This window comes from Saccoglossus kowalevskii, chromosome 2 (genome assembly GCF_978046115.1).
Source record: "Saccoglossus kowalevskii chromosome 2, keSacKowa6.1, whole genome shotgun sequence".
Taxonomy (NCBI): Eukaryota; Metazoa; Hemichordata; class Enteropneusta; family Harrimaniidae; genus Saccoglossus; species Saccoglossus kowalevskii.
In genome coordinates, this window is record NC_140642.1 from 43,603,908 (window position 1) to 43,629,753 (window position 25,846).

The 25,846-nt window shown below is 39.7% G+C and overlaps 1 protein-coding gene across 1 annotated transcript in view; it reads left to right on the forward strand.

Moving 5' to 3' along the window:
* LOC146749024 (maleylacetoacetate isomerase-like) overlaps positions 1 to 25,846 on the forward strand; it is a 95,374-nt gene that overhangs the window by 67,156 nt on the left and 2,372 nt on the right. Inside the window, exon 7 of the mRNA XM_085495769.1 lies at positions 5,691 to 5,872. Coding sequence (XP_085351895.1) covers positions 5,691 to 5,872 — 182 coding nt within the window. The remainder of the gene's footprint in view (positions 1 to 5,690; positions 5,873 to 25,846) is intronic.

Below are 25,846 nucleotides of genomic sequence, written 5' to 3' on the forward strand. Positions count from 1 at the left end.
GTCACGCACGCAGTACGTATTTACTATAATTAGACATAGTCTTTACCTTGCCGTTTATTCGGTGTTATTTGCTTACTTTACTTCCTATGTCGACAGCAACTATGAGTTTAAAAATTATTTCTCAGTACTTATTCACTGTTAAAATGCTGTACCATTACTTTCACCATCCTACTACAGCCAGATCTGAAGGCCTTTGCCGCATTCTGGCCATGCTGTGTGGCGCGTATCGCGTGGACGGGTTTCACGTTCTCTGCACGTAATAAGCTCGGTTATTAAGCATCCTTTTTTGGGGATGCCCGGTGGCCGAGGGGAAGACGTGTAGTGGCGTGAAGCTAGGCGATTAGGTGCCGTACGCGAGCGCCGGTTCGAGTCACGCACGCAGTACGTATTTACTATAATTAGACATAGTCTTTACCTTGCCGTTTATTCGGTGTTATTTGCTTACTTTACTTCCTATGTCGACAGCAACTATGAGTTTAAAAATTATTTCTCAGTACTTATTCACTGTTAAAATGCTGTACCATTACTTTCACCATCCTACTACAGCCAGATCTGAAGGCCTTTGCCGCATTCTGGCCATGCTGTGTGGCGCGTATCGCGTGGACGGGTTTCACGTTCTCTGCACGTAATAAGCTCGGTTATTAAGCATCCTTTTTTGGGGATGCCCGGTGGCCGAGGGGAAGACGTGTAGTGGCGTGAAGCTAGGCGATTAGGTGCCGTACGCGTGCGCCGGTTCGAGTCACGCACGCAGTACGTATTTACTATAATTAGACATAGTCTTTACTTTGCCGTTTATTCGGTGTTATTTGCTTACTTGAATCACTTGTACAATTGTTTACCAAGTTTGGTACGGCAAACTTTTTTCTTGAAAACTGGGAATAACTTGCGTGGCTGTGGCTGGCGTGGTGGTTGATTTGGTGACAATATAAAATAGTTTCGGATAGAATTGATCTGACCAGCAGCGACAGGAGAGGACATACTTGCAAAGGAAGCATGGAACGAATGATAAAAATGATGCCCAATCACTTGTATTTATGGCAAAAACACGTTTTTCTATAGATTTGTACAGCTTGGGTACTTGGGCATTGTTTTAATTGCGCTAGACTTCTGACAGTACAGCTTTGGTTTATATTTCCTGTTTCATAATCAAGCCAGCTTATAATGATATTCACGTACTTCACAGTCCATGCAAACAGGGTCAAACTATAGCCCCACCCCTATATAACCAAATACGAAACGATACCGAGAAAGTAACAATTACATGTATTAAAAATAATTTCCTGTGACCAATCGGAGAGACGAAATCATTCACGAAAGCCCAGGCCTGTTACAAGGCATTTTCTGATTGGTACAAGTTCAGATTATTTTCAATTCTCACAAATAGCTAATTTAAATATTTGGGTCAGGCGGGTCACGTAGACTTCACTTTGCTGTAAGACAAGTTGATCGCACAAGTTTGTGGAACTAATCCATTCGACTTCAATTTTGATTATTTTCGGCAAGAGAGTCCTCTCCAAACTAATGCCAGTTATTTTGTTACTTCCATGAACATTTTGTCTCGAATCATCCAAAAACGAACGTCTCAAATAAAATGCAAAAAATAACCCAAAATCACGATCAGCGAGAGTGGGCTGCGTAATCATTACATTCTCACAGTCGGAGCTACGTCACGATCCCTCAAACGTTGCCATGACCGGATTAACACCTGTTTTCCCCCACGCTAACCAAATTCCCCCCCCCCCCACGCTAAGAAAAAAATCTTTTGTTTTCTGCTGACTTCCTGTTCCGGTCCGTCTGTGAGAATGTATTTTCGATACCTCCGATTTTCCGATAAAGGCGTTCTAAAATCGTGACGTTCTTTACTTGGTTATAAAGACAACATTGACAATGAATATCTCAACGTGTCCTTCGGTGTTTCGGCAAAAAACATACTAGTAGTTACTAAGAATAGTTTGTGAATTGGTCGATTGTGTGTCAGAAATATAAAATGGACAAGTTGACAGTCACATTCACGCTCTCAGTGCATTTCTTTCGTCTATCATTCTTCCGTTCTCAATTACACAGGACATCAGGCAAGTTATGGGGGATAATCTTTATTCGTCTCACACCTTCTGTGCGGCAATAAACAATGCAGGTGGAAGTGAGGCACGATAAGCTCGGTGTCTGCCTGATTGTAAACAACCGGGTGGCTGGCACTTATTTCTGGGTTCTTATTGACAAAACCACTCAACTCTTGGTGGCTCTTAATGGAGGGTCAAATGTAACAAATTTTCACTGAGTGGCTCTTAATTGAGGGTGACGCTTATTTGCGGGTTTTTACGGTAATCATCACATATCAATGAATGTTTATACATGGATGCTGTAGGACAATAGACAGACCTGGATAATTGTGGGTTAAAATCTGTACATATTAATTACCCAATTTGCATAATTAACCAATTTTAAGCTTTCACACTGATATCTAAAGTACTAATTTCCATTTTAATGAAACTTAGTACAAAGATGCTCTAGGACAATGTACAAACCTAATTAGTTTGGGGTAAAACTCTGTTCATATTATTTCCCCAATTAGCATAATAATTCATAATTTTTTGGTTCTAATCACATTTCAATTAAACTTGGTACATAGAGTTTTTGTTACATTGCGCAGACCTCATTAGTTTTACAATCAAATCTGTTCATGTTAATTTTCTAATTAGTTTTCAGCTAAGTAATTTCAAATTATATTTAATGTGTCTCCAATACTCTCAGCACATGGGAGTTCTTTCTAAGCTTTCTTTGATTTTGGAATTAGATCAAAGATAGCCGACTGGCAGGCGTCTTGTTTTGTTATTTAAAATGTGGTATCTTGAACATGCTTTGTCAGTTTTCACTCAAATTTGGCACATACTTTATACATGTTAGGATACATATCCATGACAATTTGTTTCAAAATCAGATCAAGTATGGCCGATTGACAGCCATCTTACTTTTTGGCCTTACTACTATATTTCCAAGATTTAAGTACCATTTTCATTTGTAGCACATACATCATACATGTCACTTTGTTTCATAATCAGATTAAAGATGGCCGAATAACGGCTGTTTTTATTTGTGGCCATATTACTATATCTCTGTCACCCATGTATCATTTTCATTGATATTTGCATGGATACATGTACATGTCAATTCATTTTGCAATTTGATCAAATATGGCTGACTGGCGGCCATCTTGTTTGTATAAAATGTGATACTAGTAACTTGGACATGCTTTGACTTGTGATCTATGTTTTTCTTTGCTATGTCTTAAACCGGAGGGGTCGTCAATTCAATTCAATTCGTTTATTTAAAGTCAGTTTGAAATATCTAGCCAAAATCACTGACTACTAAAAATTACATCAAACAAAAGCAAAAATTACAAACATCAAACACAAATAAAAAAAAAGTAAGACTTCACAAATAAATTATTGTTTAAGTAAGTAAAATATCCCAAAATGATGGTGACCGCCACAATGACACCATTTGCTCAAAAGAATACAAATCATTGCACTCCTTCATTCGGTTAGGAAGCGAGTTCCACATTTTAGCACCATAATAAGACAATGACTCCAGTCCATAGCTTTTTGTCCTTGGGCGCTTTAACTGTAATTGATGAGAATTTCTTAAATTGTACGTTACATTTTTCTCCTTGTATAAATTCTTCATAAAAGATGTGGAGTTTGTTCACACTTTCACCCAACACATGTTCGAATTTGATGTGAATAAACAATCTGTTGTATATACCACTTGGGACTCAAGTTTTAAGGACATGCTCGTGACAACCCATCCACTTTAATATGACGAGCACAAAGCGAACTTTCAAAAATTTAACGTGGACTGTATCATTAGTCCCCGTTCGGACGCAGTCCGAAAACGGGGACTTATGTTTTGCCCTGTGTGCGTCCGTCCGTCCGTGCGTCCGTGATCACCTGTATCTCGAACATGCATGAACCGATTATGTTCAAACTTCACTCATACATCACACATTATATGGGACATATGCACATGCATTTTTTTCATGATCCGATTAACGATAGCCAAATGGCGGACGCTTTAAGGCCGAAAATGCATTGAAATCGCACATTTTCACCATTCCGGACCCGGATCTCAGTTATGCATGGACGGATTTCATTCAAATTTGGTACATACATTAAACATAATAGGACCTTGATGCACGTCATTTTTTTCTTCGGATCAAGTTCGAAATAGCCGACTGGCGGCCATTTTGTTTTAAAGAATTCAGTTCTGGATCTGTATCCGAGACATGTCTGGATTGATCAAGTTCAAACTTCACACACACAAGGTACATCATATCACAAATATGTATGTGCATTTGTTTCATGATCTCATTAACGATAGCCAAATGGGGGCCGCTTTAAGGCCGAAAATGCATTGAAATCGCACATTTTCACCACTCCGGACCCGTATCTCAGTTATGCATGGATGGATTTTGTTCAAATTTGGTACATACATTAAACATAATAGGACCTTGATGCACGTCTTTTTTTTTTTTCGGATCAAGTTCGAAATGGCCGACTGGCGGCCATTTTGTTAAAGAATTCAGTTCTGGATCCGTATCCAAGACATGTCTGGATTGATCAAGTTCAAACTTCACACACACATGGTACATCATGTCACAAACAGATATGTGCATTTGTTTCATGATCTGCTTAACAATAGCGGAATGATGGCCATTTTAAGGCCGAAAATGCATCAAAATCACATATTTTCACAATTCCAGAACCGGATCTCAGTCATGCATGGATGGATTTTGTTCAGATTTAGCACAATGTGTTGTACATATGCAGGTGCATTTCAGTCATGATCTGCTTTGAATGTATATGTCACTCAAATATGAACGGAACGGGGACGTGTCATTGACAATGACTTGTTTTCAATGACTTGTTTTGGAGTAAGATGCACTGTCTACTTTTTATTCCAGCAAGAAAAAAATGTATAAAATTTTAGATTAGCTTCTGAAATAGTTTCTTTTGTTTTGGGTTGTCCAACTGCCGGCGTTGAAAATCGGCGTAGGTGGATTTTTCAATGAAAATGAAAATTTGAATCCAAAATAGGGGCCACCAGCAGTGAAACCGCCCAGGGTGATTTTTCAGATGGGCGAATTTACGGCGGAATCCAGTACAAACAGTACCGGTAGTGGTGAACACGTTGGTATTTAAGACATATTGCACAGACACATGTTGTTAATTTGCAAAATCACTAAACCCAATACATACTACAGTGCAAGTTAAAACATACCTGTTAAACATGCAACCATTCAGAGTTGTACAGAATATTGCAAAAACTAAGTTATGTTGAATTGTTAAAAAAAGTGCACTTTACCATCGAGTAGTATGCATCCTTGAAACTCACCCATTTGAGAACATCACCGTTGAAAGTGGGTAACAAAGGTTTGGCAAACTGATCGTCTTGGTAGAAAGCACAAGAGGAGTAGGTACCGCACTGCTACTTGGAGTCTGGCTTGGAGTAGTTTGCGTGGGTTGCGGCTGTGTAGATAGTTTTAATAAAACATCAGCCAAAGTACAGTGAGGGGTGAGAGTGCATCTTACCTAGTGAAGACCTTTAGTTTTGATTGATTTAACCTCATGCACTGTATTCAACATTATCATTAATGAAAAGAGGTCTGAATATACATCTCTAACTTTTTTCAGAATTTAAGTGTATTGAAGTATGTTGGAGACGAAAAGAAAGCTGCATGGGGGAAATATTGGATTGATGCAGGATTTAGTAGTTTAGAAAAAATTTTAGAAACCACTGCTGGGGAATACTGTGTTGGAGATGAAATTACCATGGCTGACTTGTGTCTCGTTCCACAAGTATATAATGCTAACCGGTGAGTGGGTTGACAATGTTGTCTCTTTAGATTGGGCCATTCCAGTTTATATCTGCACCCCCCCTGTTGATGAGTTTGTGTGTTTAGTTCATACAGGGTATAATTTCCATGGGTGTATAAGTCATACAAAGTTGTATTTCCAAATCACCATTCACCATACAGTAATGGAAATCCAAAACTATAGTTCCTACTTATGGTGTTGAGGAGTTCCTTTGTGCCACCATACAGAGTAGGATTTCCAAATATAACTCTCATCATATGCTAATTTACCAAGTTCAAAATTTTATATTTGATAATGGAAATTCAAACTAGTCCTGATTCACGGTGTTGATGAGCTCATTCATGCCACCATACAGAGCAGGATTTCCAAATATAACTCTCGTCATATGATGCCAATTTTCCAAGTTCAAACTCCAACTGCGGTAAAGGGGAGGGACATCATATTAGTCATAGAATTAGCATTTTAAAACAAGTGGCCTGTCAGCTGAGATAGCTCTGCTGTTAGCAATACACATTTCAATTGAAGAACTGAAGATACATGTATCATTAGAAAATGAACAATATGTATAGTATCAAAGCAATCGGACTTGACAAGAAGACGAAAATATCACTTTTTACAAAAAATGACAAAAATATTTACCAAAATTAGAGATTGAAGGTATCATCATGAAATGAACAAATCTGAGAGAGGTCCACATATAGTAGTACCTATATATGTAATATCAAAGAAATCGAGCTTGCTGATTTTAACAAGAAGTCGAAAATATTACTTTTTACCGAAAATGACAAAAATATTCACCAAAATAAGAGAATTAAAGATATCATCATGAAATGAATAATCTAAGAGAGGTCTACCCAAGACTACATATACATATACACCAAGTATCAATGCATTCAGGCTTGTTGTTTTCAAGAAGACACGAACGACACTGACGGACAATCACTTGTATGATAAGCTCCACTCACATCACCCACAAATTAAAACGTGAGTGCGCGGGGGATTGTCTGTAAGTTAGGCAAGCTTGACAAGGCCAGGGGTACATCACCAGTGGCAGATCTAAGGAGGTTCTTGGGGTCCGGGGGACCCCCCCCCCATTGAAAAATCTATTCAATTTGTTTTTATAATATAAAAAAATCATTAACTTAGTCTGGCGATTTTAAAGTTTGGAAATTAAAATTAAACATCAGATACGACTCAAACTTTAATTTCAATATGACTGGGAGTCAAACATATATTAATTTATATATTAATATTATTTTCGCACATTAAATTTTGTTGAAAAAAGTTTTTTGTTTGAGAGGATGTTTTATCAATCAAAACAACCTTTAATGAATGTATTCAAAAGAAATATTTAATAAATTCTTTCATATTCACAGCAAAGATACTTGGGGTGGTCTCTGTTAGATTTTGTCAAAATATGCAAATCTGGATTTTTAGTGAATATTTTTGGGGAAAAATGTTATTTTTGACATCTAGTCCAAACCTGCAAGTCCAATCGCTTTCATATTTGCGGCAAATATACTTGAAGTAGTCTTCTGTCAGATTTATTAAAAAATAGAGATAGCTTCACCAAATGAACAACTTTGAGAGAACTTTGTACATGTGTCTACATTTTTTCTACATGTCTGACTTTTTGGAGAAGAAGTCGAAAAGATGAATTTTACAAACAAATTCACTAAAAATAAAGTTTTGCATACAATGTCATTTTGACACAAATTTTACTTCGATTAAGAATCAGCCCAAGTAACTTTGGTGCAAATATGAAAGCATTTGGTCAAGCGGTTCTGGAAAAGAAGATGAACAGTAAAGTTGGATGTGGATGATCAGTCATACCATGAGCTCTGCTAAGTCATCTTCGATGACAATAGAGCTAAAAATTGTCTACAGGACTATCGAAATCAGAAAGGAAATCAAACGGGCGGTTCACCACGTTCATCTGCGGCCACTACCCAAGTTTCAAATAAACGTACCGGTACTTTCTTATTTTGGATCGTATATTTATTTATTTTTTTAAATTAAAAAAAAAAAAATTGTTTGAAATAAAAAATCGTGCAGTTTCCCCATCGAAATCAAAGCCAATTTGTGGAAATCGTATCGCAATTACTACTGAGTAATAATCAACAATTGCAACACTTAATAAGTAAGGTATTCACTTGTGAAATTCATGACCGGATTGCGTACCCATGATTATTTGCTACTAAGCAATGCATTCATGTTTACGGTAGTGATTGTCTGTCGTCCGTGTCAATGTTTTACTTTTTCGACTTCTTCTTGAAAACTACAAGCCTGAATGCTTTGATACTTGGTGTATATGTACCTTGGGTAGACCTCTCTCAGATTTGTTCATTTCATGATCATATCTTCAATTCTCTAATTTTGGTGAATATTTTTGTCATTTTTGGTAAAAAGTGATATTTTTGACTTCTTGTTAAAAATCGCAAGTCCAATTGATTTGATATTACATATATATGTACTACATGTGGACCTCTCTCAGATTTGTTCATTTTGTAATGATATCTTTAATTCTCTAATTTTGGTGAATGTTTTTGGCATTTTTGGTAAAAAGTGATATTTTCAACTTCTTGTTAAAAACCGCAAGTCCAATTGCTTTGATATTACATATAAAGGTACTACATGCGGACCACTCTCAGATTTGTTCATTTTGTAATGATATCTTTAATTCTCTAATTTTGGTGAATATTTTTGTCATTTTTGGTAAAAAGTGATATTTTTTTCTTGTTAAAAACCACAATCATTTATGGTGAAAAATGATATTTTTGAATTCTTGTTGAAAACAGCAAGTCCCATTGCATTGATACTATCCATATTGTTCATTTTCTAATGATATCTTCTGTTCTTTAATTGAAATGTGCATCGCTAACAGCGGAGCTATTTCAGCTGAGAGGCTGCTTGTTTATTCAATACTTTACCAACAAAATTAAAAAAATTAATGTATATTATATATTTTTTTTATAATGTGAAGTTTTTTTGATTGACTGTAATTTTTCAAAATTTCATGACGCCTATTGTAAAACCTAATTAAGGCCTTTCACTCCTGTGACGTCTTAATTAGAGTGCGCCTATTTAAAAGATTATACGGTATCTTGCTTTTCGTCAGCTACGAATGTCACACTAGAGGAACTTTATCGATGAAGCCGACCAGCCCGTGCATTTTTATCAACACACAGTGACATGCAAATCGAGAGAACTTTTGTCCTTACAACTGATCAAATTTTGTGAAATACATCATCATTGTAGTGATTGGTTTGCTGTTTGACTATATCTCGCGGCCTGACAAACAAAGATTTGTATATTTCTAGAAATGCATCATTTGTTGTATACTTGTATTCTTATTATAAGGAACAGTAAAAAGTTTGCATATACACCAGTAAGAGCACATTTTAGAAGCAAGGGAACAATTTACCCCAGTCATTTTGGAAATTTTTCGGGGGATATGTTTATTCCGTGGGGTATGTTTATTTGGGTTTGAAGATTTGTCCGTGGGGTATGTTTATTTGGGACTTGAGAGTGTAGATGCGTGTGGAAAAGGTGAGGCGCAGTGTTGTATATATGCCACTCTGCGTGTACGTGCAAATTTGACTAGCATGTGGCATTCTAATCATAACCTGCGCGCAAACCAGAAGTTCGCTGAGTTGGAACAAAAGAAATGTACGCGCAAATATCAGACTTGTGGGTGTGTGGGCTTGCATGTGGCTATCTAATTATAAATGCCAATGAAATATGGAAGTATTAAGTATATTGAGAATACAGCGAAATCATTGCAAGAAGTTGCACTAGTCTTCACTCCATATTGATTAACATGCACCACCCATTTGGTTAAAGATCCTTATTGATACAATATTATACATAAGAGATTGGTCAGTAACTTCGGCCTAGGGGGGATCGGCAGATTCCATTTTGCCAGCTGTAAATCTCAGTTGACCCACCCCCTATCAAATAAAAAAAAGTGGGTGACACCGCCAAAACATATTTTAAACCTTAAAACATGCTGACCCCCCTAAAAAAAAACAAAGAAACATTAACAATTTTGACTCTGACATGATTACAAAATGTATTATATGTGCATTGAAAATATCATGGTTTGCCATAATTTTGACATAATTTTTAGCGTTTGCATTTAATAGACCTTAGGAGGGGAGGGGAAGCATAAAGCCAAAAAACAACTACAGAAAAGGCTGCAGGAAGGAGGGAAATCTATGTTGCTAAAGATAGTAAATAAAAGCAAAGCTGTGGAGTACTCACTCGATATACGCCCTTATATTTTAATTTATATATCAGCATTTTCACAAATTTAACTTTTTTGACTTGCTGAACAAAAACTGTCACTGCTCTTTGTACTAATTGCTGTGTTGTCTTTCCGTCTCCTGTTATAATTGGATAAATCCAGTAAATATCTTATACAATGGTGAGTGACTACAGATTTAAATAAAATAATCTGATATCAGCAGCACATGGACTTGGGATGTGTTTAAAACTTAACTGTATAATTGGGGTTCTAGCCGCATTGCATAATCTGTTCGTTATTTGGCAACTTTAACCTCAAAATATTTAGTCTATAAAATTTTTTGCATCAACAAATTTATAGGCAACATAGGTAATAGTTATTATTAAGAATACATTTGTACGGCTAACTTTTTTATCGTTTGTTCTGAAATAAAATTTTTATAAATATATGTATGAGCACGTGTTAATTCTGGAAAACATGATATCAAAAACAGGGTGACCCCCTATTCGCACAATCAAAAACAGGGTAACCCCCTATTCGCACAATCAAAAACAGGGTAACCCCCCCCCCCCCACTGATCCACCGACCCCCCTAGGCCGAAGTAACTGACCAATCCCTAAGCTTTGGTAAGCTTCCAATTATTATTTCAGTCAATCACGAAATACAACACAGTGGTCCGCTTTACTCATTCTTAATTGTGGAGATGAATGAATTTCAGCTGTACGTAAAATGTACGTGTATCAAATATGATACACATCCACTCGTTTGATTTGACAGCGTTTCATGCCTGTCATTCGCAGAAACATTTATCACCGGGCCACTTTTTTGCCTTGCAGTATTAACATTACTAGTTCGAGTGGCCTGTGAATTATTTACAACTGATTTGTTTCAGGCTTGTTGGCGAAACAAGACTTGTTAAAATAAACAACTTCGGTCCTATAGCAACCGGGCTGGTATAGCGCGAACAAGCATGTGGGGAAAGCTGGCGCAAAATACTTGTAGTTGCAAACGCTGAGAACTTCAAAACACCGGACGCGGTATGCCTTTGATGTGACTTCGTTTGAGACGGCGTAGTTGGACTATTCCATTGCTTTTATGGGTATACGAAACATTGCTTTAACACTGAAATGGATATTAAAAAGCAACAGTAATTGGCAGTTTGTTGATATTGGATGTTGTCATTTACTTTGCATTAGTAATATCATTAAGGTCTATGGTAATATTAGTTTGCGAGTGTCAGGTACTCAGTTTCCCGTTTAATGGCATGTCCCATTGCCAGTCAATTTTTCCTTGGAATATCTTACTTTTAGTTTCACCTCTATACCATCGCGATGTACCCTCCGATATCATGTTTTGCAACAACGACATTTTGAATGCATAACAAAATACAGTTAATTCGAAAATTTTATAATAAGACTAGCTGACGTCGGCCGCTGCTCTTGCTGGGACGTAACCAAACCAGCCTAGGACGGAAGTGTTGCACAATGCCTTGGCGATTCCATTATATTTTAGATGTCTTCCTTAAAAATAAACGAGTTTATTATTTTTATAAAACGTTCAAAATGAAATTAATTTATTAAAATGTGGAGTATATGCGTCCATGAAATAATAAAGTGTACGATAACAATGAATAAAACATTGTTTGATAAACTCGGCGAATAGAGGAATGTATATTTATCGCAACAACAATAGTATTCCACGACTTCCACGATATCGAATATAAAAACTTTTCAACAATGCAAACAGAATATTGCTGAAATAAAATAATCATCATCAAATCTATGTCAAAAGGTCAAGTTGCGTGAATACAATTTTAACGAAGGACGCGCTGGTAAGAGAAGTGACTCCTGAAAACTGAATGTTCTTTGCGAACTGTCATGAATTTGTTTTTGCGTATCTGTTGACCGACTTAATTAACTGATTATTAGCGAATTGCTGTGTTATGTCTGTCATCGTGTAGACCTATTTGAAGTTTTGGACGGAACTTGGCTCAGTGATTTGGAACTAATTACCAGATAACCGCTGCTTTTTAGACTACTCATTCTGACAGTTTACATCCATAGTTATTAATGTAGTGAACGATTAATCAAAAGATATGACGTATTCAGTACTTAGTGTGATTGGCTTTGTGATTGAAGTTTACGCCTTAGAGTCTTTTACTGTTTTGTAATTGGTTAGAGTTTTGAAAATGAATAAAGAGAGTTTGAGTTGGTCTTGGCGAATACTCCACGACAGACGGAGTCCGAGAGAGTCCAGGGGCGAGCCTTGAGGCAGTCCAGTCTTGGGCGAGTCTTGGTTCAGTCTAAGAGAGTCTTGGGGACTTTTTCCCCAGGGCGCTGTGTCTTATAGAGTGCTCGATTGACCGACTAAGACGAGAGCTTAAACGTATTTCGTTGTGTGTGCCTTATTTGACTGTAAAGTTAAAGTGACTTTCCCGATCCCGTACCTCAAGGGGACGAGATAGAGAGACGAGACGAGTTTCCCCCCTGACAAGTGTGGAGAACCCAGAAAGAAAAGATTCCCCCCTGATAGAACTATCACTGGGAGAACGCAACATCAGTGCATTGGGCAAATGAATCAACAGCCATCTCTGCATGTTTTCGGTGTGATTATAGAAGAGATTGTTTACTTATTTATTTTTTTACGATGCAGGCAGCTATTTTGCACCTCTTTGCGATTTTTCCCAGATTTTCGGTGTTGGCAAATACGTTGACAACTCCGAAAAGTTCGACTGCCGATACTTATTTATACGGACGCAACTTAGAATAAAGAATAAACCAATGTGTTGGGGCAAATAAGTCATGTGTATACTCTTGATTCATTCCTTTCAAAGAGTCTGACTTGTACCTTTCAGTTTTTCTCAACTTTTATTGGCACCCATGAACTGGAATAGTTCACATTCAAATTTAAAACTCAACTCAACATCTAGCTATTACACCGAACATTACAACACTTGTATACATTTTATTATAATATTTTATATCTTCATATGTTATTGGCATTAAATGCGTCCATGTTTAAGTTTGCGTAATTGTTACGAATGCAACGCATTGTCAAGTCAGTAATATATCAATATTCACAGACCCAATACGTTGAGTTTGCGTAATTATTATGAAAGCAATTAGAATGTTGAACTATTCAGAGCCGGTACAATATTGTAAACAAATTTGCATAAATAGAAAAGCAGCGCACTAAGTAAACGATTTTGAAATATTTAAAGCCAGTACAGAGTTGCGTAATTACAGTGCTGTGAGATATAATAACAATTTCAATAGATCGACGCGCGGAGCACGAAAGAAAAAGGTTGCTATGGTAACGCGCCAGTTCAGCGCGTGACTTGGAGGTCAAACTTCGGCCAACACACACTTGATGTCAGCATCGCCTGAAGCAAAGACGTACTTGAAGTTCATTTGTGCTCCAAAATGATGTCGCAGCATATTTTGTAATCCATGATACACCCCGTTTCGACTTTGGCTTGCTTTTCCTTCTTAGTGCATGTTCTTGTTCACGTAAAATGCGATCTCTCACCAATGTATTAAAACACTTTGAATTTATACTTTGCGTGATTATGGTCTACGCGAAACATTAATCTTTGTAAACATTTTCTTAGACTATGCATGATGTATATTCACATAATCATGCGATCATATTTAGTCCCCGTTCGGACGGAGTCCGAAAACGGGGACTTATGTTTTGCCCTGTGTGCGTCCGTCCGTCCGTCCGTCCGTCCGTCCGTGATCACCTGTATCTCGAACATGCATGGACCGATTATGTTCAAACTTCACTCATACATCACACATTATATGGGACATATGCACATGCATTTTTTTCATGATCCGATTAACGATAGCCGAATAGCGGCCATTTTAAGGCCGAAAATGCATCAAAATCGCACATTTTCACCATTCCGGACCCGGATCTCAGCTATGCATGGACGGATTTCGTTCAAATTTGGTACATACATTAAACATAATAGGACCTTGATGCACGTCATTTTTTTTTCCGGATCAAGTTTGAAATGGCCGACTGGCGGCCATTTTCTTAAAGAATTCAGTTCTGGATCCGTATCAGAGACATGTCTGGATTGATCAAGTTCAAACTTCACACACACAAGGTACATCATGTCACAAATATGTATGTGCATTTGTTTCATGATCCGATTAACGATAGCCAAATGGCGGCCGCTTTAAGGCCGAAAATGCATTGAAATCGCACATTTTCACCATTCCGGACCCAGATCTCAGTTATGCATGGACGGATTTCATTCAAATTTGGTACATACATTAAACATAATAGGACCTTGATGCACGTCATTTTTTTTTCCGGATCAAGTTCGAAATGGCCGACTGGCGGCCATTTTCTTAAAGAATTCAGTTCTGGATCCGTATCCAAGACATGTCTGGATTGATCAAGTTCAAACTTCACACACACATGGTGCATCATGTCACAAATAGATATGTGCATTTGTTTCATGATCCGCTTAACAATAGCTGAATGATGGCCATTTTAAGACCGAAAATGCATTAAAATCACGTATTTTCACAATTCCGGATCCAGATCTCAGTCATGCATGGATGGATTTTGTTCAGATTTAGTACAATGTGTTGTACATATGCAGGTGCATTTCGGTCATGATCTGCTTTGAATGTATATGTCACTCAAATATGAACGGAACGGGGACGTGTCATTGACAATGACTTGTTTATATTATGTTGATTTCTATGTCTTTCTGGATCCTTTGTGCTTTCATTTCATTTTCGCGTACATTTCCTTTGTTCTAACTTGTATTTTATTGCCGCACGCAAGTCTGGTTTGCGCGATGATTATGATTAGAATGCCATGCGAAAGTCTGACTTGCGCGTACGCGCTGAGAGGCATATATAAAACTGCGCCTCACCTTTTCCACGCGCAACTAACATACAAGACGACTGTGGTCAACTGGCATCATGGAATCTATGCATACATTTGAATAAAATGTGATCACCATTCGTTTGATTTCCTACTCTCCCCTAAAGCTGAATAAATAAAACATGGTATGTAAAAAGTGTTATTTTGGCCAGTGAGCACACAAGAAAATTCTTATTTTATGTGCAGTGGTATAATATTCTAAATATTTGAGCAACCTGTCTTACAACATGCAGTGGTTTTGCTAAGGTAGGGAAACATAAGTAACAATTTGGAGGAAACACGTAAAATATTCATATCCTATCCTTACATCTATTTCGGGGGGGGGGGGTGAAATGGCTGGAGAACTGCGGTAACATTTACCTGCTTACTGCCCTTAAAAAAGCACTGGTCTGGTGCATATACCGTACTAGTATTGAAGTCATGAAATTGTTTACTTCCTTAGTCTTTGTGATGTTATAATGATTTCAGAGTGTCTACAATGTCAATAAAATGTTTAAAAGTCTTACTATGAAGACTATAACATTATATGACATTAGTAACATCACAAACAAAGCAATATAACAATGATATTAATATTATATGCACAGACTATTTCATATACCACTCTTAAACCAAAAGGCGGTGTATATTATTACCCATGCCTGCCACAAATTAAGTGTGTTAACTAGATACAAATATTTCATCAAATACAATGTAGTATCATTTATGTGTTTTACAACAGTCTTAATTAAACACAATTACGATAACCATGGAGTATTTGATGTGTGGCTACCCTGTGGCTCCTGCAGGAGATAGTTTGCAATTTATTTCATGATACATGTAACAAATTGGTGGATTAAAAAATGTACCTGTCAGACAGATTCAATCATCTTTTCCTTCATCTTTTTCCTAAGTTTAAACTTAAAAACAGATTCCCATTTGATATAGTGGCAGCTAAACTTGAGTTCAAAGATATAGCTTAAATACTGCCATAGCTTGCCTTTTTGCCATACAATGTTGGAAAGCTAACCTCATCAACTGCTATGTAAAGATAATTATTAGACCCATTCTGTTGAGCGGCCATCCTTATCTAATTTCAGTAATAAATATTATACTGGCCAAATTGTGTTACCATATACAATCAGAATTCCAAGTTTTTTTAGTCATACAGTGTTGGAAATCCAACCTCATCAACCGGTATGTGGCGAGATAAACAAGGCCACATTTAATTTAGTAGCCATAACTGCCTGGATTTCCAGGAAAAAATTTTCCATACACGTCTGGATTTCCAGATTCTGTTTCTCCATATACAGTTGGAATTCCGGGGTATTTTCCCCATCATACAGTGCTGGAAATCCGACCTCATCAACAGGGGGTGGGGGGTGGGGGTGGGGGGGTTGCAGATATAAACTGGAATGGCCCATTGGCAGCAGATGCATTATAAGATACATCACAAACATGTGTTGTGTTACCAATCAAATGACACTCATCTTTCTATTCTCTCATTTATGCCTTTTTTGTTATGCAATTGTTTGTACAGCTATTATGAAACATAGTATGGCATTCACTATATTATGACACTAGATAATCTGAAAGCACTCTGTCCTGTTAAGTTATGACCTTTCATTATACTCTACATGAAATGCACTACCAGATTCTTTTGGGTTATAGTATGGGGAGTGGCCATAATTTGACATGGCACAGCACCACCAGATTATTTAGGGTTTTAGTATGGGGAGTGGCCATAATTTGACATGGCACAGCAACACCAGATTCATTTGGGTTATAATATGGGGAGTGGCCATAATTGGACATAGCACAGCACCACCAGATTCTTTTGGATTATATTATGGGGAGTGGCCATCATTTGACATAGCTCAACACCACCAGATTATTTAGGGTTTTAGTATGGGGAGGGGCCATAATTTGACGTGGCACAGCACCACCAGATTCTTTTGGATTATAGTATGGGGAGGGGCCATAATTTGACATGGCTCAGCAGCATGAGATTTATTTGGGTTATAGTATGGGGAGTGGCCATAATTGGACATGGCACAGCACCACCAGATTCGTTTGGGTTATAGTATGGGGAGTGGCCATAATGTGACATTGCACTGCAGCACCAGATTCTTTTGGGTTATAGTATGGGGAGTGGCCATAATTGGACATTGCACAGCACCACCAGATTCTTTTGGGTTATAGTATGGGGAGTGGCCATAATTGGACATTGCACAGCACCACCAGATTCTTTTGGGTTATAGTATGGGGAGTGGCCATAATTTGACATGGCACAGCACCACCAGATTCTTTTGGATTATAGTATGGGGAGTGGCCATAATTGGACATTGCACAGCACCACCAGATTCTTTTGGGTTATAGTATGGGGAGTGGCCATAATTTGACATGGCACAGCACCACCAGATTCTTTTGGGTTATAGTATGGGGAGTGGCCATAATTTGACATGGCACAGCACCACCAGATTCTTTTGGATTATAGTATGGGGAGTGGCCATAATTGGACATTGCACAGCACCACCAGATTCTTTTGGGTTATAGTATGGGGAGTGGCCATAATTTGACATGGCACAGCACCACCAGATTCTTTTGGATTATAGTATGGGGAGTGGCCATAATTTGCCATGGCACAGCACCACCAGATTCTTTTGGGTTATAGTATGGTGAGTGGCCATAATTTGACATGGCACAGCACCACCAGATTCTTTTGGATTATAGTATGGGGAGTGGCCACAATTGGACATGGCACAGCACCACCAGATTCTTTTGGGTTATAGTATGGGGAGTGGCCATAATTTGACATGCACAGCACCACCAGATTCGTTTGGGTTATAGTATGGGGAGTTGCCATAATTTGCCATGGCTCAGCATCACCAGATTCTTTTAAATTATAGTATGTGGAGTGGCCATAATTTGACATGGCACAGCACCACCAGATTCTTTTGGGTTATAGTATGGGCAGTGGCCATAATTGAACATGGCTCAACACCACCAGATTCTTTAGGTTATAGTATGGCGAGTGGCCATATTTCAACATGGCTCAGCACCACCAGATTCTTTTGGATTATAGTATGGGGAGTGCCATAATTTGACATAACACAGCACCACCAGATTCTTTTGGATTATAGTATGGGGAGTGGCCATAATTGGACATAGCTCAACACCAGCAGATTTTTTTGGGTTATAGTATGGGGAGTGGCCATAATTTGACATAGCACAGCACCACCAAATTCTTTTGGATTATAGTATGGGGAGTGGCCATAATTGGACATAGCACAGCACCACCAGATTCTTTTAGATTATAGTATGGGGAGTGGCCATAATTTGACATAGCTCAACACCAGCAGATTATTTAGGGTTTTAGTATGGGGAGTGGCCATAATTTGACGTGGCACAGCGCACCAGATTCTTTTGGGTTATAGTATGGGGGGAGTGGCCATAATTGGACATGGAACAGCACAACCGGATTTTTTGGATTATAGTATTGGGAGTGGCCATAATTGGACATGGCACAGCACTACGAGATTCTTTCGGGTTATAGTATGGGCAGTGGCCATAATTGAACATGGCTCAACACCATCAGATTCTTTAGGTTATAGTATGGGGAGTAGCCATATTTCAACATGGCTCAGCACCAGATTCTTTTGGGTTATAGTATGGGGAGTGGCCATAATTGGACATAGCACAGCACCACCAAATTCTTTTGGATTATAGTATGGGGAGTGGCCATAATTGGACATAGCACAGCACCACCAGATTCTTTTAGATTATAGTATGGGGAGTGGCCATAATTTGACATAGCTCAACACCAGCAGATTATTTAGGGTTTTAGTATGGGGAGTGGCCATAATTTGACATGGCACAGCACCATCAGATTCTTTTGGGTTATAGTATGGGGAGTGGCCATAATTTGACGTGGCACAGTGCACCAGATTCTTTTGGGTTATAGTATGGGGGAGTTGCCATAATTTGCCATGGCTCAGCATCACCAGATTCTTTTAAATTATAGTATGTGGAGTGGCCATAATTTGACATGGCACAGCACCACCAGATTCTTTTGGGTTATAGTATGGGCAGTGGCCATAATTGAACATGGCTCAACACCACCAGATTCTTTAGGTTATAGTATGGCGAGTGGCCATATTTCAACATGGCTCAGCACCACCAGATTCTTTTGGATTATAGTATGGGGAGTGCCATAATTTGACATAACACAGCACCACCAGATTCTTTTGGATTATAGTATGGGGAGTGGCCATAATTGGACATAGCTCAACACCAGCAGATTTTTTTGGGTTATAGTATGGGGAGTGGCCATAATTGGACATGGCACATCACCACCAGATTCTTTTGGGTTATAGTATGGGGAGTGGCCATAATTTGACATAGCACAGCACCACCAAATTCTTTTGGATTATAGTATGGGGAGTGGCCATAATTGGACATAGCACAGCACCACCAGATTCTTTTAGATTATAGTATGGGGAGTGGCCATAATTTGACATAGCTCAACACCAGCAGATTATTTAGGGTTTTAGTATGGGGAGTGGCCATAATTTGACATGGCACAGCACCATCAGATTCTTTTGGGTTATAGTATGGGGAGTGGCCATAATTTGACGTGGCACAGCGCACCAGATTCTTTTGGGTTATAGTATGGGGGAGTTGCCATAATTTGCCATGGCTCAGCATCACCAGATTCTTTTAAATTATAGTATGTGGAGTGGCCATAATTTGACATGGCACAGCACCACCAGATTCTTTTGGGTTATAGTATGGGCAGTGGCCATAATTGAACATGGCTCAACACCACCAGATTCTTTAGGTTATAGTATGGCGAGTGGCCATATTTCAACATGGCTCAGCACCACCAGATTCTTTTGGATTATAGTATGGGGAGTGCCATAATTTGACATAACACAGCACCACCAGATTCTTTTGGATTATAGTATGGGGAGTGGCCATAATTGGACATAGCTCAACACCAGCAGATTTTTTTGGGTTATAGTATGGGGAGTGGCCATAATTTGACGTGGCACAGCGCACCAGATTCTTTTGGGTTATAGTATGGAGGGAGTGGCCATAATTGGACATGGAACAGCACAACCGGATTTTTTGGATTATAGTATTGGGAGTGGCCATAATTGGACATGGCACAGCACTACGAGATTCTTTCGGGTTATAGTATGGGCAGTGGCCATAATTGAACATGGCTCAACACCATCAGATTCTTTAGGTTATAGTATGGGGAGTAGCCATATTTCAACATGGCTCAGCACCACCAGATTCTTTTGGATTATAGTATGGGGAGTGGCCATAATTTGACATCGCACAGCACCATCAGATTCTTTTGGGCTATAGTATGGGGAGTGGCCATAATTCGACATGGCTCAGCACACCAGATTCTTTTGGGTTATAGTATGGGAAGTGGCCATAATTCAAGATGGCTCAGCACCGCCAGATTCTTTTGGGTTATAGTATGGGCAGTGCCCATAATTGAACATGGCTGAACACCACCAGATTCTTTTGGATTATAGTATTGGGAGTGGCCATAATTGGACATGGCACATCACCACCAGATTCTTTTGGGTTATAGTATGGGGAGTGGCCATAATTTGACATAGCTCAACACCAGCAGATTATTTAGGGTTTTAGTATGGGGAGTGGCCATAATTTGACATGGCACAGCACCATCAGATTCTTTTGGGTTATATTATGGGGAGTGGCCACAATTGGACATGGCACAGCACCACCAGATTCTTTTGGGTTATAGTATGGGGAGTGGCCATAATTTGACATAGCACAGCACCACCAAATTCTTTTGGATTATAGTATGGGGAGTGGCCATAATTGGACATAGCACAGCACCACCAGATTCTTTTAGATTATAGTATGGGGAGTGGCCATAATTTGACATAGCTCAACACCAGCAGATTATTTAGGGTTTTAGTATGGGGAGTGGCCATAATTTGAAATGGCACAGCACCATCAGATTCTTTTGGGTTATAGTATGGGGGGAGTGGCCATAATTTGACGTGGCACAGCGCACCAGATTCTTTTGGGTTATAGTATGGGCAGTGGCCATAATTGAACATGGCTCAACACCACCAGATTCTTTTGGATTATAGTATAGGGAGTGGCCATAATTTGACATGGCACAGCACCACCAGATTCGTTTGGGTTATAGTATGGGGAGTGGCCATAATTTGACTTGGCACAGCATCGCCAGATTCTTTTGGGTTATAGCATGGGGAGTGGCCATAATTGGACATGGACTAGCACAACCAGATTCTTTTGGATTATAGTATTGGGAGTGGCCATAATTGGACATGGAACAGCACCACCAGATTCTTTTGGGTTATAGTATAGGGAGTGGCCATAATTGGACATGGACTAGCACCACCAGATTCTTTTGGATAATAGTATTGGGAGTGGCCATAATTGGACATGGAACAGCACCACCAGATTCTTTTGGGTTATAGTATGGGGAGTGGCCATAATTGAACATGGCTCAACTGCACCAGATTCTTTTGGGTTATAGTATGGTGAGTGGCCATATTTCAACATGGCTCAGCACCACCAGACTCTTTTTGCTTATAGTATGGGGAGTGGCCATAATTTGACAAGGCACAGCACCACCAGAGTCTTTTGGGTTATAGTATGGGGGAGTTGCCATAATTTGACATGGCACAGCACCACCAGATTATATGGATTATAGTATGGGGAGTGGCCATAATTTGACGTGGCACAGCACTACCAGATACTTTTGGGCTATAGTATGGGGAGTGGCCATAATTTGACATGGCTCTGCACCACCAGATTCTTTTGGATTATAGTATGGGAGTGGCCATAATTTGACATGGCACAGCACCACCAGATTCGTTTGGGTTATAGTATGGGGAGTGGCCATAATTTGACATAGCACAGCACCACCAGATTGTTTTAGATTATAGTATGGGGAGGGGCCATAATTGGACATGGCACAGCACCACCAGATTCTTTTGGGTTATAGTATGGGCAATGGCCATAATTGAACATGGCTCAACACCACCAGATTCTTTAGGTTATAGTATGGGGAGTGGCCATAATTCAAGATGGCTCAGCACCGCCACATTCTTTTGTGTTATAGTATGAGGAGTGGCCATAATTTGACATGGCACAGCACCACCAGATTCTTTTGGGTTATAGTATGGGGAGTGGCCATAATTGAACATAGCACAGCACCACCAGATTCTTTTGGATTATAGTATGGGGAGTGGCCATAATTTGACATGGCTCAGCACCACCAGATTCTTTTGGGTTATAGTATGTGGAGTGGCCATAATTTGACATGGCACAGCACCACCAGATTCTTTTGGATTATAGTATGGGGAGTGGCCATAATTTGACATGGCACAGCACCACCAGATTCGTTTGGGTTATAGTATGGGAGTGGCCATAATTTGACATGGCACAACGCACCAGATGCTTTTGGGATATAGTATGGGGAGTGGCCATAATTCAACATGGCTCAGCACCACCAGATTCTTTTGGGATATAGTGTGGGGAGTGGCCATAATTCAACATGGCTCAGCACCACCAGATTCTTTTATGGGGAGTGGCCATAATTGGACATGGCACAGCACCACCAGATTCTTTTGGGTTATAGTACGGGCAGTGGCCATAAATGAACATGGCTCAACACCACCAGATTCTTTTGTTATAGTATGGGGAGTGGCCATAATTTGACATAGCACAGCACCACCAGATTGTTTTAGATTATAGTATTGGGAGGGGACATAATTCGACATGGCACAGCACCACCAGATTGTTTTGGGTTATAGTATGGGCAGTGGTCACAATTCAACATAGCACAGCACCATCAGATTCTTTTGGATTATAGTATTGGGAGTGGCCATAATTTGACATAGCACAGCACCACCAAATTCTTTTGGATTATAGTATGGGGAGTGGCCATAATTTGACTTGGCACAGCATCGCCAGATTCTTTTGGGTTATAGCATGGGGAGTGGCCATAATTGGACATGGACTAGCACAACCAGATTCTTTTGGATTATAGTATGGGGAGTGGCCATAATTTTACGTGGCACAGCACCACCAGATACTTTTGGGCTATAGTATTGGGAGTGACCATAATTTGACATGGCACAGCACCACCAGATTCTTTTGGGTTGTAGTATAGGGAGTGGCAATAATTTGACATGGCTCAGCACCACCAGATTCTTTTGGGTTATAGTATAGGGAGTGGCAATAATTTGACATGGCTCAGCACCACCAGATTCTTTTGGGTTATAGTATGGGCAGTGGCCATAATTTGACTTGGCTCAGCATCACCAGATTCTTTTGGGTTATAGTTTGGGGTGTGGCCATAATTGAACATGGCTCAACACCATCAGATTCTTTAGGTTATAGTATGGGGAGTAGCCATATTTCAACATGGCACAGCACCACCAGATTCTTTTGGGTTATAGTATGGGGAGTGGCCATAATTTGACATGGCACAGCACCACCACATTCTTTTGGGTTATAGTATGTGGAGTGGCCACAATTTGACATGGCACAGCGCCACCAGATTCGTTTGGGTTATAGTATGGGGAGTGGCCACAATTTGACATGGCACAGCACCACCAGATTCTTTTGGGTTATAGTATGGGGAGTGGCCACAATTGGACATGGCACAGCACCACCAGATTCTTTTGGGTTATAGTATGGGGAGTGGCCATAATTTGACATGGAACAGCACCACCAGATTCTTTTGGGTTATAGTATGGGGAGTGGACATAATTGGACATGGCACAGCACCACCAGATTCTTTTGGGTTATAGTATGGGGAGTGTCTATAATTTGACATGGCACAGCACCACCAGATTCTTTTGGGTTATAGTATGGGGAGTGTCCATAATTCAACATAGCACAGCACCACCAGATTCTTTTGGGTTATAGTATGGGGTGTGGCCATAATTGGACATGGCACAGCACCACCAGATTCTTTTGGGTTATAGTATGGGAAGTGGCCATAATTTGACATAGCACAGCACCACCAGATTGTTTTAGATTATAGTATTGGGAGGGGACATAATTCGACATGGCACAGCACCACCAGATTGTTTTGGGTTATAGTATGGGCAGTGGTCACAATTCAACATAGCACAGCATCATCAGATTCTTTTGGATTATAGTATTGGGAGTGGCCATAATTTGACATAGCACAGCACACCAGATTCTTTTGGATTATAGTATGGGGAGTGGCCATAATTTGACTTGGCTCAGCACCACCAGAGTCTTTTGGGTTATAGTATGGGGGAGTGGCCATAATTTGACATGCACAGCACCACCAGATTCTTTTGGGTTATAGTATGGGCAGTGGCCATAATTTGACATGCCTCAGCATCACCAGATTCTTTCGGGTTATAGTATAGGGGGGGGGGCATAATTTCACATGGCACAGCATCACCAGATACGTTTGGGTTATAGTATGGGGAGTGGCCATAATTTTATATGGCACAGCACCACCAGATTTTTTTTGATTATAGTATGGGGTGTGGCCACAATTTGACATGGCACAGCGCCACCAGATTCGTTTGGGTTATAGTATGGGGAGTGGCCACAATTTGACATGGCACAGCACCACCAGATTCTTTTGGGTTATAGTATGGGGAGTGGCCACAATTGGACATGGCACAGCACCACCAGATTCTTTTGGGTTATAGTATGGGGAGTGGCCATAATTTGACATGGAACAGCACCACCAGATTCTTTTGGGTTATAGTATGGGGAGTGGCCACAATTGGACATGGCACAGCACCACCAGATTCTTTTGGATTATAGTATGGGGAGTGGCCACAATTTGACATGGCACAGAACCACCAGATTCTTTTGGGTTATAGTATGGGGAGTGGCCACAATTTGACATGGCACAGCACCACCAGATTCTTTTGGGTTATAGTATGGGGAGTGGCCATAATTTGACATAGCACAGCACCACCAGATTCTTTTGGGTTATAGTATGGGCAGTGGCCATAATTTGACTTGGCTCAGCATCACCAGATTCTTTTGGGTTATAGTTTGGGGTGTGGCCATAATTGAACATGGCTCAACACCATCAGATTCTTTAGGTTATAGTATGGGGAGTAGCCATATTTCAACATGGCACAGCACCACCAGATTCTTTTGGGTTATAGTATGGGGAGTGGCCATAATTTGACATGGCACAGCACCACCACATTCTTTTGGGTTATAGTATGTGGAGTGGCCACAATTTGACATGGCACAGCGCCACCAGATTCGTTTGGGTTATAGTATGGGGAGTGGCCACAATTTGACATGGCACAGCACCACCAGATTCTTTTGGGTTATAGTATGGGGAGTGGCCACAATTGGACATGGCACAGCACCACCAGATTCTTTTGGGTTATAGTATGGGGAGTGGCCATAATTTGACATGGAACAGCACCACCAGATTCTTTTGGGTTATAGTATGGGGAGTGGACATAATTGGACATGGCACAGCACCACCAGATTCTTTTGGGTTATAGTATGGGGAGTGTCTATAATTTGACATGGCACAGCACCACCAGATTCTTTTGGGTTATAGTAAGGGGAGTGTCCATAATTCAACATAGCACAGCACCACCAGATTCTTTTGGGTTATAGTATGGGGTGTGGCCATAATTGGACATGGCACAGCACCACCAGATTCTTTTGGGTTATAGTATGGGAAGTGGCCATAATTTGACATAGCACAGCACCACCAGATTGTTTTAGATTATAGTATTGGGAGGGGACATAATTCGACATGGCACAGCACCACCAGATTGTTTTGGGT